Source organism: Salvelinus alpinus, chromosome 4, assembly GCF_045679555.1.
Source record: "Salvelinus alpinus chromosome 4, SLU_Salpinus.1, whole genome shotgun sequence".
In the NCBI taxonomy this organism is placed as follows: domain Eukaryota; kingdom Metazoa; phylum Chordata; class Actinopteri; order Salmoniformes; family Salmonidae; genus Salvelinus; species Salvelinus alpinus.
The window spans coordinates 33,193,075-33,204,927 of record NC_092089.1 but is presented as its reverse complement, the minus strand read 5'-3'; the positions used below and the strand labels follow the sequence as shown (position 1 = coordinate 33,204,927).

The 11,853-nt window shown below is 39.2% G+C and overlaps 2 protein-coding genes across 3 annotated transcripts; both read left to right on the top strand.

Annotated features, from left to right (window-relative positions):
- The first annotated feature begins 3 nt into the window (after positions 1–3).
- On the top strand, positions 4–3,498 carry LOC139573321 (gamma-aminobutyric acid receptor-associated protein-like 1). The gene is made up of 5 exons (XM_071396638.1): positions 4–253; positions 1,889–1,978; positions 2,319–2,397; positions 2,617–2,735; positions 3,008–3,498. Exons 2-5 carry the CDS (start codon positions 1,889–1,891, stop codon positions 3,071–3,073), a joined length of 354 nt encoding a protein of 117 aa, XP_071252739.1. The 5' UTR covers positions 4–253; the 3' UTR covers positions 3,074–3,498.
- A 295-nt stretch (positions 3,499–3,793) lies between these two features.
- Positions 3,794–11,645, top strand: LOC139573320 (CD209 antigen-like protein E). Of its 2 annotated transcripts, XM_071396636.1 has the most exons (8): positions 3,841–4,104; positions 4,326–4,427; positions 5,643–5,720; positions 9,645–9,749; positions 9,920–10,048; positions 10,263–10,414; positions 10,594–10,691; positions 10,821–11,645. In XM_071396636.1, the coding sequence occupies exons 1-8, from the start codon at positions 4,026–4,028 to the stop codon at positions 10,945–10,947; spliced, it is 870 nt and encodes a 289-aa protein (XP_071252737.1). In that variant the 5' UTR covers positions 3,841–4,025; the 3' UTR covers positions 10,948–11,645. The 2 variants fall into 2 exon arrangements, with proteins under 2 accessions (XP_071252738.1, XP_071252737.1); XM_071396637.1 differs by lacking the exon at positions 5,643–5,720 and having other exon boundaries at positions 3,794–4,104.
- The last annotated feature ends 208 nt before the right edge of the window (positions 11,646–11,853 follow it).

Here is an 11,853-nt window from a genome sequence, read left to right as displayed (position 1 = left end):
AAAGGACGTTCATTGGTCTAAATAACTCAAATTGGGCGTTACTGTATTTGTTGTTGTTTCTGGTGCAAGAAGAAGTAGCTAGCTTGTTAGAACAGTCAGCTATTTAAGAATATATTTCGTTTAAATAATTTCATCCAAAATAACTGTTCGTCGTGCTCATTATATGATAGCGTTGGTTACGTGAAGAGTCGGTGGGAAAGATCGGTGTGGAATTTTCACTTGTATTTGTTTTTATTACGTGTTTCCAAAGAAGGTGAGTGTCTGACTGTTTAATATTCATTGTCTTCGCTTCGAGATCGTGCAGCATATTTCTCAATCTCGCACAATATCAGAAATAGCTAATTTGCTTTGATCGATTTGTTGGCTGGTATTGGCTCTCTTTTGGATGTCATGTGAATACGTTTTTCATTCAGCTATAAGGATTAGCCATAACATCCGCTTGCAACGTAAACTAGCTACTGGAGGCAGCTGACGTTAATAACCTTCGCCTGCTCAGCTGACCAAGCCCAAAACTGTAAATAATGACGTGGCCACCTTGCCATTGTCTGAAAAACCACAACAGTAGGATACAGTAGTTGGCTGTGATATAAACAGGGCTGTGCAGAATTCAACCTGTAGCTATTATGATCATACATTTTAGCTAACGTTACCTTGGCTATAACACGATGTTTGTAAATAAGCTGTATAGTTAATTAATGTATCCACTAGAAAGCAAGCCAGTGTGTTCACGCAATGTAGGCTATGTTGTACATTTTCATATCTAATCTCAATATTTAGTTTACCAACAAGTGCAAATATAAGACTATATATGCATATCACATTTATAAAGTTTAAATTAAAAATTAAAAAACTTTAAACATTGTAGTTCCCTCTACATACAATACATGATTTCAAATGATTGAGTTGTCAAAACAGCATACAATAGCCTATCTGACTCTCCTTGACAAGTTTGCTTTTGTGTACCTGATCCATTATGTCATCACGGTCTTGGTACCTTGATATCAAGGTACAGCTGATAACTGGTCACCATAGCAGCACCCACTCGTAGCACACGCTCCAGCAGGTATATCTCACTGGTCACCCCCAAAGCCAATTCCTCCTTTGGTCGTCTTTCCTTCCAGTTCTCTGCTGCCAACGACTGGAACGAACTGCAAAAATCTGCAAAAATCTCTGAAGACACTTATCTCCCTCACTAGCTTTAAACACCAGCTGTCAGAGCAGCTCACAGATTACTGCACATGTACATAGCCCACCTATAATTTAGCCGAAACAACTACCCCTTCCCCTACTGTATTTATTTATTTATTTTGCTCCTTTGCACCCCGTTATTTCTATTTCTACTTTGCACGTTCTTCCACTGCAAATCTACCATTCCAGTGTTTTACTTGCTATGTTGTATTTACTTCGCCACCATGGCGTTTTTTGCCTTTACCTCCCTTATCTCACCTCATTTGCTCACATTGTATATAGACTTATTTTTCTACTGTATTATTGACTATGTTTTGTTTATTCCATGTGTAACTCTGTGTTGTTGTATGTGTCGAATTGCTATGCTTTATCTTGGCCAGGTCGCAGTTGCAAATGAGAACTTGTTCTCAACTAGCCTACCTGGTTAAATAAAGGTGAAATAAAAAAAATATTGAAAAAAGTGGCTCTACATATAGTCAGCTGGTTAGGCTATATTTGACTTTTAAATTAACTATACACGTAAGAATAGATGTTGTTTGAAGAGTATCACTTAACATATTTTATCCTGCATTATTATTTGCACAACTGCGAGTAACAGCAATATACAGATACAGTGGTGTTGCAATGATAACGGTGCATCCATATATGATGTATTATCAAATGTTAACCACTGTTGACCCGTCCCTGTATGTCTCTGTAGATGGACAGTCAGTACCAGCGCTCTGTACCACTGGAGGTGAGGAGGGCAGAGGGTGAGAGGGTGCGAGCCAAGCATCCCGACAAGATACCGGTGAGTGTGAACAGAATAAATGCCAGTAGTGTTGGATAGCGTCCTCTCCTTAACTCCTTTCTCTTATGACCATTGGCCACTGATCTGACAGGACATCACACTCATATGATTGTGAATTCATTTTCAGGGCCTAAAAACCCTATCCATCCCTTTTATCAGCTGATAAGTGATCCTGGCATAGGATTAAAGGAAAGGAAGCTAGTAAGGTGTTATTAAGGTCATATAGGGTTCAATACATGGATGTTAGCCTTGCATGCCAAGTTTCTTGGCTCCAGTTGAATGGGACATGATGGTGCAGTGTGTAATTACTGACCAAGTACTGTGTTCCCTCCTAAACCAGATCATTGTGGAGAGGGCTACCAGGTCGAGAGCTCCTGACCTGGACAAGAAGAAGTACCTTGTGCCCTCTGACCTCACAGGTGAAACTGATGAGATGTCTGTCTTTCTCACAATTATTTCCTCTCTTCCAACTCATGACCTTGTTCTTATCCTCTTCCCTCTCTTCCTTCTCTCCACCTTCCTTATTTTCTCCACTATTGTGCCACTCTTCCTCTTCTTTTGAAATGAAAGTCTAGATAATGTGTTTAGTTTTGTTCTGTAAGTCCCTGTCTGACCATCTCTCTATTTTTCTCTCTCAGTGGGTCAACTGTGCTTCCTGATCCGACAGCGTGTGTCAATGAGGCCTGAGGAGGCTCTCTTCTTTTTCGTCAACAACTCCCTTCCCCCATCCAGTTCTCCTCTCTCTGCTGTCTATGAGGTAAACACACACGCACACTGACACAACCTTTTATCCTACCCCCATGACCCCCTAACGCGAGATCCAGATGCCAGGCATTTCCTCACGGTCAGTGACACAACTCCATTACATTGAGATTGTGTTGTGTGGGTTTTGCCTATGTTATAAACAATTACAATTAAAATATCATGTTTTATTCAGTGTACATACTTCAGTTATTATCAACAGTTCTGCTTTTGCCATTTTAAATCCTTATTTCCCTCCCTGTCCCTGTCCTCCCCGGTCCCTCACAGGAGCACCATGAAGAGGACCTGTTCCTATACATGACCTACAGTAACGAGAGCGTCTACGGTGCCTAAGACGGGACAAAAGGAGGAAAGAGAGAGAGAGAGACAGGAGATGGAGATGGGAGAGAGCTCTTTGTAATGTTTCACCACTTATTCTTTAAGTATTTAGGAGATGGCTGTGGGGAGGAGAGAGGGTGGGGAGGAGAGTTTGGTGGGTAGAGTTTGTATAAGTTTTGTCAGTATTTTTGGGGTGATCATATTCTGTGTCAGTATGCTCTCAACCATGGTAAGGCATTCTGAATTTGAAAAGTAACGGGGTAGTTGGAAATGGGGGAAGTGAAAAAGAGATTTCAATAAAAGAAGAGTCTTAAGGGGAAAGCTCTTTTATTTCTATCTTTCTTTCTCAGCCAGCCATCTGTATTTAATGCAAATAGTATTTTTTGTTGTAAATTAATATCATGGACTTTTGTGGAAAATAAAATCCAAAATGCATGGTTTGCTAGTTCTGCAGTTTGTCATAAAAAAAAAAACGTTTTATTCAAGCAAGACTGTGTGTATTGTCATATCACAAACTGTCCCCATCTCATCCTCTATTTTTAAAAGTTGTGAATGTAAGACATTTTGTCTTTTGCAGAAGTTCTAAGATGTTTCATTTCGATCTACTGTGTGATTCATTTTGTCAATCACATGTCCCATAAATCACAATTCAAATAAATTGCTGACACTCAGTAATGGCAGTGGGAATGACAAAACGTCTTTTATAAAAAAGAGTGAGTGAGCCAAAGAGAAATCAATGAGGAAGTGTAACTTGTAATTGAAAGGAGGGATAACTTTAGTACATTGTTTATTTTGTATTCAAGTGACACTAGCTACAGAGACTAAGGGAGATAATTTAAACAGACATATTTGGTTTGTGTGTGGGAGACTTGCTACACAAGTAACTTTCTGGAGTTTTTGCTGAACAGGCTTATAGGCTTTCCAGGGAAATAGAAAGTTAGAGACCCAGACAGAAAACGAGAGAATCATGGAGATGCAAGAAATCCCCCGAGAGGAGGAAAGAGTGGTGGAAGTGGACGAGAGTCAGAGAATGCTGGAGACCTCAGGTAAAGAAAGAGAACATCTTCATCACCAAACTTGAGCTACTGGGGTAAATTTGCACCACCTTCCTCGGAATACATCAGCATATTTTCATTTCTATTACTGTATTAGGTTCAATCCTTTTAAAAAGCGTCTTAGGCTATATGCAATTTGTTTTGTGTTCTGAGAAGATTAATTTGGTCCTAAGCTTCCACATAACCTATCTGTGTGTCTGCATGTCTATCAGTCGAGGAAGCTGAATCTACAATCTATTCCAAACTGAAGAGTCCATCTGAGGACATTTATGCTGAAGCTACTCCTGGCCAGCCCTCTGCCAGATACAGACCAGGTACAAGTGGCTACAACACTGTTATTATATTATTCATCAAATTTAATCAATGAAATATATTTTATGAATACATTTTTACATAAGCAGATGTCACAAAGTGATTTACAGACACACAGCCTAAACCCCAAATATAATTATAAGATTATTACATTATTATTATTACATATGTCTGAACTAATCCTAAATAAATAGAGGTCTAAAAATGTCCTATTAAAGTAATAAACATTATTTCTACTTTTAATAGGCAAGAGAGGAAAAAGAGGAATAGAGAAAGACTGAATGAGTGTATGTGTGTGTGAGAGAGAGAGAAGAATAGTCAGTGCAACAGTGAAAGTAGTTTTCCCAGTTCCGAATTTTGATTACCGACACATTTCCTTGGTCTAGCCTACTATTAATGTTGTGTGTGGTGTGCAACTTGCAGTTTGCATCTGCATGTCTAGACTTTTGAGGTCATTCATTGCCAGCCCTTATATGGCACATGTTACAGGTGAGGTGACGTTGTTATAACAAAAACAGAAGGTCAATGTTCCAAAATGTCCATATAACACGATTTCTATATTTCTGACATGGAAACATGAAATAAAGTGGTGAAAATGTCTAGTTTTAGGGGATAATATTATCTAGCTTGTAACATAACGAAACCCATCTGGAGAGAAAGGACCTGTTTGTCTGTCTCACAATCAAGGCTGAGACATGATAATAGCAGACCTCCAAGCAGAGGCCCAATCTATTGTTGAAAAACACAGCCAGGCTGAATGGACATCTCTCCAAGAACTTGATATCTCTCCAAGGACTTGATATCTCTCCAAGGACGTGATATCTCTCCAAGGACTTGATATCTCTCCAAGGACTTGATATCTCTCCAAGGACGTGATATCTCTCCAAGGACTTGATATCTCTCCAAGGACGTGATATCTCTCCAAGGACTTGATATCTCTCCACACAGTTATTCAGAACGCTGTCTCTACACACAGCAGAGATAGAGAGACAGAAAGTAGCAGCAGCAGCCAAATGATTTTGTGACAGACTGAGTATTATTTATTCCTGTATTGTATTACAGGAATGAATTATAAATCTAAAAAGGGCAAGTCGCTATAGAGACGGAGAGGGAGTTTTTTTTAAAGCCACAGTGCATTTAGCCTTCATAGTACTTTACAGTCGCAGTCTGTTGGTCAGGAACGACAGTAATGTATATAACATTTTGCCGTATTGTAGGAAGTGGAGGGAATGCCAAATTACCAGATGAGGCAAACACAAAGTTATCGGTTGAAGTGAAGGAACAGCAAGAGAAAGGTAAACAGGATTTCATTTGTTGCTCGTAGTGATTGCTTATACAATGTCTGATGGTGCCGGCCATATAACAAAGCCAGGGCCGTCCAAGAACGATACCTATAACGAACTATAACATCAAACAATTGAAATCGTTCTAATTCAAGTGAACAGGAGCGTTCACATTACAACTATAACTACAAAATTTGTGGATAACGAGATCTATCTATCGTTTGGGGTCACTTTCAGAGCGATGTTTACCCAGTCCCTAACAACCAATCAAAAAGGCGCTCTTGGTTCTAGCTGGGTGAGGCTGCTCAGAGAGGAGGGCACGGTAAACTTGCCTAAAGAAAATAATGTACTTTTTTACTTCATACATTTTCCCTGACACTCAAAAGTACTCGTTACATTTTGACAGGAAAATGGTCAAATTCAGGCACTTATCAAGGGAACATCCCTGGTCATCCCTACTGCCTCTGATCTGGCGGACTACCTAAACACAAACGCTTCATTTGTAAATGAATGTGTGCCTCTGGCTATCCGTAAATTTAAAAAAATGGTGCCGTCTGATTTGCATAATATAAGGGATTAGAAATTATTAATACTTTTACTTTTGATACTTAAGTATATTTTAGCAATTCCATTTACTTTTGATACTTAAGTATATTTAAAACCAAATACTTTTAGACTTTTACTCAAGTAGTATTTTACTGGGTGACTTTCACTTTTAGTTTAGTCATTTTCTATTAAGGTATCATTATTTTTACTCAAGTATGATAATTGAGTATTTTTTTCACCATAGCTGATATAGAACGACTTGGGAGAAGGATGATACATGACAAACAGCGCATATCAGTATAAGGCCATATTTTCCGATGGTACAGTACCAGTCAAAAGTTTGGACACACCTACTCATTCAAGGGTTTTTCTTTATTTTTACAATTTTCTACATTGTAGAATAATAGTGAAGACATCAACTATGAAATAACACATGGAATCATGTAGTAACCAAAAAAGGGTTAAAAAAAATCTAAATATATTTGAGATTCTTCAAAGTAGCCACCCTTTGCCTTGATGACAGCTTTGCACACTCTTGGCATTCTCTCAGCCAACTTCATGAAGTAGTCACCTGGAACGCATTTCAATTAACAGGTGTGCCTTGTTAAAAGTGAATTTGTGGAATTTCTTTCCTTCTGAATGCGTTTTAACCAATCAGTTGTGTTGTGACTAGGTAAGGCTGGTATACAGAAGATAGCCCTATTTGGTAAAAGACCAAGTCCATATCATGGCAAGAACAGCTCAAATAAGCAAAGAAGAATTACAGTCCATCATTACTTCAAGAGCTTTGAAAGTTTCTTCAAGTGCTGTCGCAAAAACCATCAAGCCCTATAATGGAGTTGGCTCTCATGAGGACCGCCACAGGAAAGGAAGACCCAGAGTTACCTCTGCTGCAGAGAATAAGTTCATTAGAGTGAATTGCACCTCAGATTGCAGCCCAAATAAATGCTTCACAGAGTTCAACAGACACATCACAACATCAACTGTTCAGAGGAGACTGCATGAATCAGGCCTTCATTGTCGAATTGCTGCAAGGAAACCACTACTAAAGGACACCAATTAGAAGAAGAGACTTGCTTGGGCCAAGAAACATGAGCAATGGACATTAGACCGATGGAAATCTGTCCTTTGGAGTCCTTTTGGAGTCCAAATTTGAGATTTTTGGTTCCAACCGCTGTGTCTTTGTGAGATGCAGAGTAGGTGAACTGATGATCTCCGCATGTGTGGTTCCCACTGTGAAGTCTTATGGTGTGGCGGTGTATTGCTGGTGACACTGTCTGTGATTTATTTATAATTCAAGGCACACTTAACCAGCATGGCTCCACAGCATTCTGCAGCGATACGCCATCCAATCTGGTTTGCGCTTAGTGGGACTATCATTTATTTTTTCAACAGGACAATGACCCAAAACACACCTCCAGGCTGTGTAAGGGCTATTTGACCAATGAGAGTGATGGAGTGTTGCATCAGATGACCTGACCTCCACAATCACCCGGCCTCAACCCAATTGAGATGGTTTGGGATTAGTTGGACCGCAGAGTGAAGGAACAGCACCCAACAAGTGCTCAGCATATGTGGGATCTCCTTCAAGACTGTTGGAAAAGCATTCCTCATGAAGCTGGTTGAGAGAATGCTAAGAATGTGCAAAGCTGTCATCAAGGCAAAGGGTAGCTACTTTTTTGATTACTTTTTTGGTTACTGCATGATGTGTTATTTCATCGTTTTGATGTCTTCACTATTATTCTACAATGTAGAAAATAGTAAAAAAATACAGAAAAACCCTTGAATAAATAGGTGTGTCCAAACTTTTGACTGGTACTGTATATGTTAATGCCAATACATCCTGACAAAATACACACTCTGACTGTCCTGCTAATGTGCCTTTCGGAACCTTGTAAACTGTTGAGAAAAGACCCATTACTGATCAAATTGGTTGCCTAATCAGGCCTAGGCTAGATTATTATTATTTCAGAATGAAACAGGCATTCAAAACTCAAGGCTTTTTAGCAGTTATTGAAATGTTATATTCATTTTTATACACAGTGTACAAAACATTAAGGAACACCTGCTCTTTCCAAATCGGGCACTAGAATTACTTAAAAAATATGAATGTTTACATTACTTATTTTATTGATTTCCCACCATTTTATAAGTCAAAGACAGCCATCTAGAGATTCCTAGGATTATGTCAACATCCTTTGTCGAATAAACTTGTATTTGCCTCCCTCTGGTGGTTGGCTGCATCATTACATCCATTTATATCACTTCACTGCAACGTTAGGTCAAAGGGGCCGTCCTTAGAAAAACAGTTATCCGTCTTGACTGCTTCATGGCACAGACATGGCAAAGCAATTGCTGAATTTGTCTTGAGCAGGCGGATCTAAATACATAACTTTCATAGCTCTACAATAAAGATTGCGACCTACACACTTCCTTAAACTTAAAATAAATAAATAAGTAAGTTTGTGAGGAAGTCAAACATTTTATGTCGGAGGCAGATACATTGCATGTGTTCAGAATGACAAAATCGAGCCCTTTACATGGCCCTTCTCCCCTTGTCTATAGGAGGGATGCAAGCTGTTTAAATGGCCCAAATTCACACATTCACCTAATAAAGAAGGTGAAATATTTTGGGTAGATGTTCCTAAAGCAGATTATAACTATATATGGAAATATTATAAAGTATAAAAAGGCTTATTCATTCACAAAAAATAAATAAATCATATTATCATATTTGTATTATACTTGTATTGTGTATTAGATCATATGGGTTGAGAAGTGTTATTTTCTCAGACATAAATAAACAATTCCAGGTGAAAGCCAAAGGTCATGGCTTTCTAGGGAGGGAAACACTACTACATTAATAAAATATTGACCTCTTGCTAGATTGATGACTAAAACACAGCGAAACAGTGAAAAATGTCTGTCAGCTTTTAAGCCTTGAGACAATTGAGACATGGATTGTGCCATTCAGAGGGTGAATGGGCAAGACAAAATATTTAAGTGCCTTTGAACGGGGTATGGTAGTAGGTGCCAGGGGCCCTGGTTTGAGTGTGTCTAGAACTGCAACGCTGCTGGATTTTTTACACTCAACCGTTTCCTGTGTGTGTCAAGAATGGTCCAGCACCCAAAGGACATCCAGCCAACTTGACACAACTGTGGGAAGCGTTGGAGTCAACATGGGCCAGCATCCCAGTGGAACGCTTTCAACACCTAGTAGAGTCCACGTCTCGACAAATTCAGGCTGTTCTAAGGGGAAAAGGGGGGTCAAAATCAATATTAGGAAGGTGTTCCTAATGTTTTGTACACTCAGTGTATAATGTTATTGTCAGCATTATAGTTATCGTCTTTGGTGTGGATGGCCCTTAAGACTATTCTTTCCTTGTCTAGACCTGCAGGTCCTGGGGAACGTTGGTCTGTACCGTGCAGTGTGTTTACTACTGTCTGTCATCTGTCTGGTTCTACTGCTCGTCATCATCATCCTCTGTGTCAAATGTGAGTATCATAGACATTCTATTCTAGAATAGTGATTTAGAAACAGGCAAGACTCATTTGTATTTTGATAGAATATCTAGCATGTTGGTTTAGATAGCCTTCTATGCAAGAAAGAACTAAACAAATGTGTAATAGGATTCCATTCTCTTTTTTTCTTCATTATTCTCTAGTTCCATCCCAGCCTCAGGACTGTCATGGAACTGAAAAAGGGATTGAGGCTAAAGAGGAGAGGTTCCAGTCCACTGAGGTGTGCAGCCTGCAGACATGCCAAGCACAATACTTCCAACAACAGAGCCAGGGTGAGTCCACCACTGTAGTGTGTTAGTCTAATGTAACCATTAAACTATATCACTCTACATTTTGTCAATGTATCGATCTAATGCTTTGAGATGTATTGTACCACTACAATGTTTTCTCTTTGACTTCATACCATGCTAATAATAATTATTGAACCTACATGTATTAATTGAACTACATGTTGTACTTGAAGAGTAATTTCCTCCTTTCCTCCAGTCCCTGCCTGCCACATGTGTGATGAAGGCTGGCTGCACTTTGAGAGCTCCTGCTACTTCCTCTCCAGAGACAGAATGAACTGGGACGAGAGCAGGGACGAGTGTAAGAAGAGAGGGGCAGATCTGGCCATCATAACAAACAAACCAGTGCAGGTGGTTCTACTACAATTGTTACTCCTCTCTACCTCTTGTTTCTCTTCTTTGTATATCAGTGACCATGCAATGATGATAGCAAAGCAACAGTGATTGTATGACAATCACACATAAAATTTGGATTGACTAAGGTTACTAATAGTCCAATAAAACGGTGTAAAAACAAATAATTCTCCTAGACCTTTCTAACGAAGAAGGGAAACCTGATGTACTGGATCGGCCTGAGACAGAGAACCAGGAACTGGGTTTGGGTCAACAACACTGCACTGGGACAGAGGTGAGACAACCGATGATGATGTTTATTGTACTTCAAGACGACAAACAAACTTTGTTTTCCAGAAATTAAAACAATTGAAATGTTTTAGTATGGACAGTACTGAGCTGTTCCCTTTCCTCTCATTGGTAGTTACTGGTCAGGATCCAACAGACAAGGGGATTGTGGGTTACTGACAGGAAAGGAACCTCCTGAGAGAAGCTGGAGCTCCGCATCATGTGACCAGTACAGCTTCTACATCTGCCAGAGGGTGCGCTAAAGAACAGACTTCACCATCTGCCAGAGGGGGCGCTAAAGGACAGACTTCACCATCTGCCAGCAGTCACCAACCCTGGTCCTGGAGAGCTATACGATGTACAGGCTTTTGTTCCAGCCCAGCAGTAAGACACATGATTTAGCTAGTCAACGAATCACCTTGATTAGCTGAATCATTTAAGTGTTGTACACCATGTAGGTCAGCAGGGTTGGTGGCCACTGCCATATTCCAACTAAGAAACCTGTCAATACGGATTCTCTTTAGACTTCCATCTATCATTCACTCCTATTCCATAGCCTTTTATTCCATGATTACACATCTCTATCAACTGCCTTTTAAACCATTATTATACACTGTATGACCTAAGTCTATATTATCATTCATTAGACATCTAGGTATGACCATTGATGGTAAAAATAATCCCATTACAGTTAGTTATGCCTTGTGAAGAACAATCAAGTCGGCCTGCCAGTTTCAGTTAGAATTTGCACTAATGTTAAAGATGAACACTCTATATTGCACTTATTTGCTTGTTTTGCTGAGATGTTTTCTATATGTTTTCTTAATGCCTTTGAATGTGATAATGACCGACATGATTGTGTGCATTAACCAATCATTAGGTTTTAAGTATTGATTCACAATCCTGAAAGAAACAAAAGTTGAATATAATTTGTCCCTGTAATAAATAATCAGTTATTATACTGTCTTGTCAAACCTTTCATAAAAAGTGTTCATGTGCTTTACTTGGAATGATAAAGTAACTTACATGGTCCAAGAAAATTGAAAATGAATCTAGTCTACATTTCAACCCAGTCATACCCATGTACAAATATTTTGTTTTTGACATGTAATACTGCATATACAGTTGAAGTCGGAAGTTTACATACACCTTAGCCAAATACATTTAAA

What these genes read in the sequence shown, in the direction of transcription:
- LOC139573321 (XM_071396638.1), top strand. Translation starts at nt 1,889, where the DNA reads ATGGACAGTCAGTACCAGCGCTCTGTACCACTGGAGGTGAGGAGGGCA. An exon ending in TGTGCCCTCTGACCTCACAG is followed by an intron (nt 2,398 to 2,616) that starts GTGAAACTGATG and finishes TTTCTCTCTCAG; the next exon opens with TGGGTCAACTGTGCTTCCTG. An exon ending in CTCTCTCTGCTGTCTATGAG is followed by an intron (nt 2,736 to 3,007) that starts GTAAACACACAC and finishes GGTCCCTCACAG; the next exon opens with GAGCACCATGAAGAGGACCT.
- LOC139573320 (XM_071396636.1), top strand. Translation starts at nt 4,026, where the DNA reads ATGGAGATGCAAGAAATCCCCCGAGAGGAGGAAAGAGTGGTGGAAGTG. An exon ending in CATCATCCTCTGTGTCAAAT is followed by an intron (nt 9,750 to 9,919) that starts GTGAGTATCATA and finishes ATTATTCTCTAG; the next exon opens with TTCCATCCCAGCCTCAGGAC. An exon ending in TAACAAACAAACCAGTGCAG is followed by an intron (nt 10,415 to 10,593) that starts GTGGTTCTACTA and finishes TAATTCTCCTAG; the next exon opens with ACCTTTCTAACGAAGAAGGG.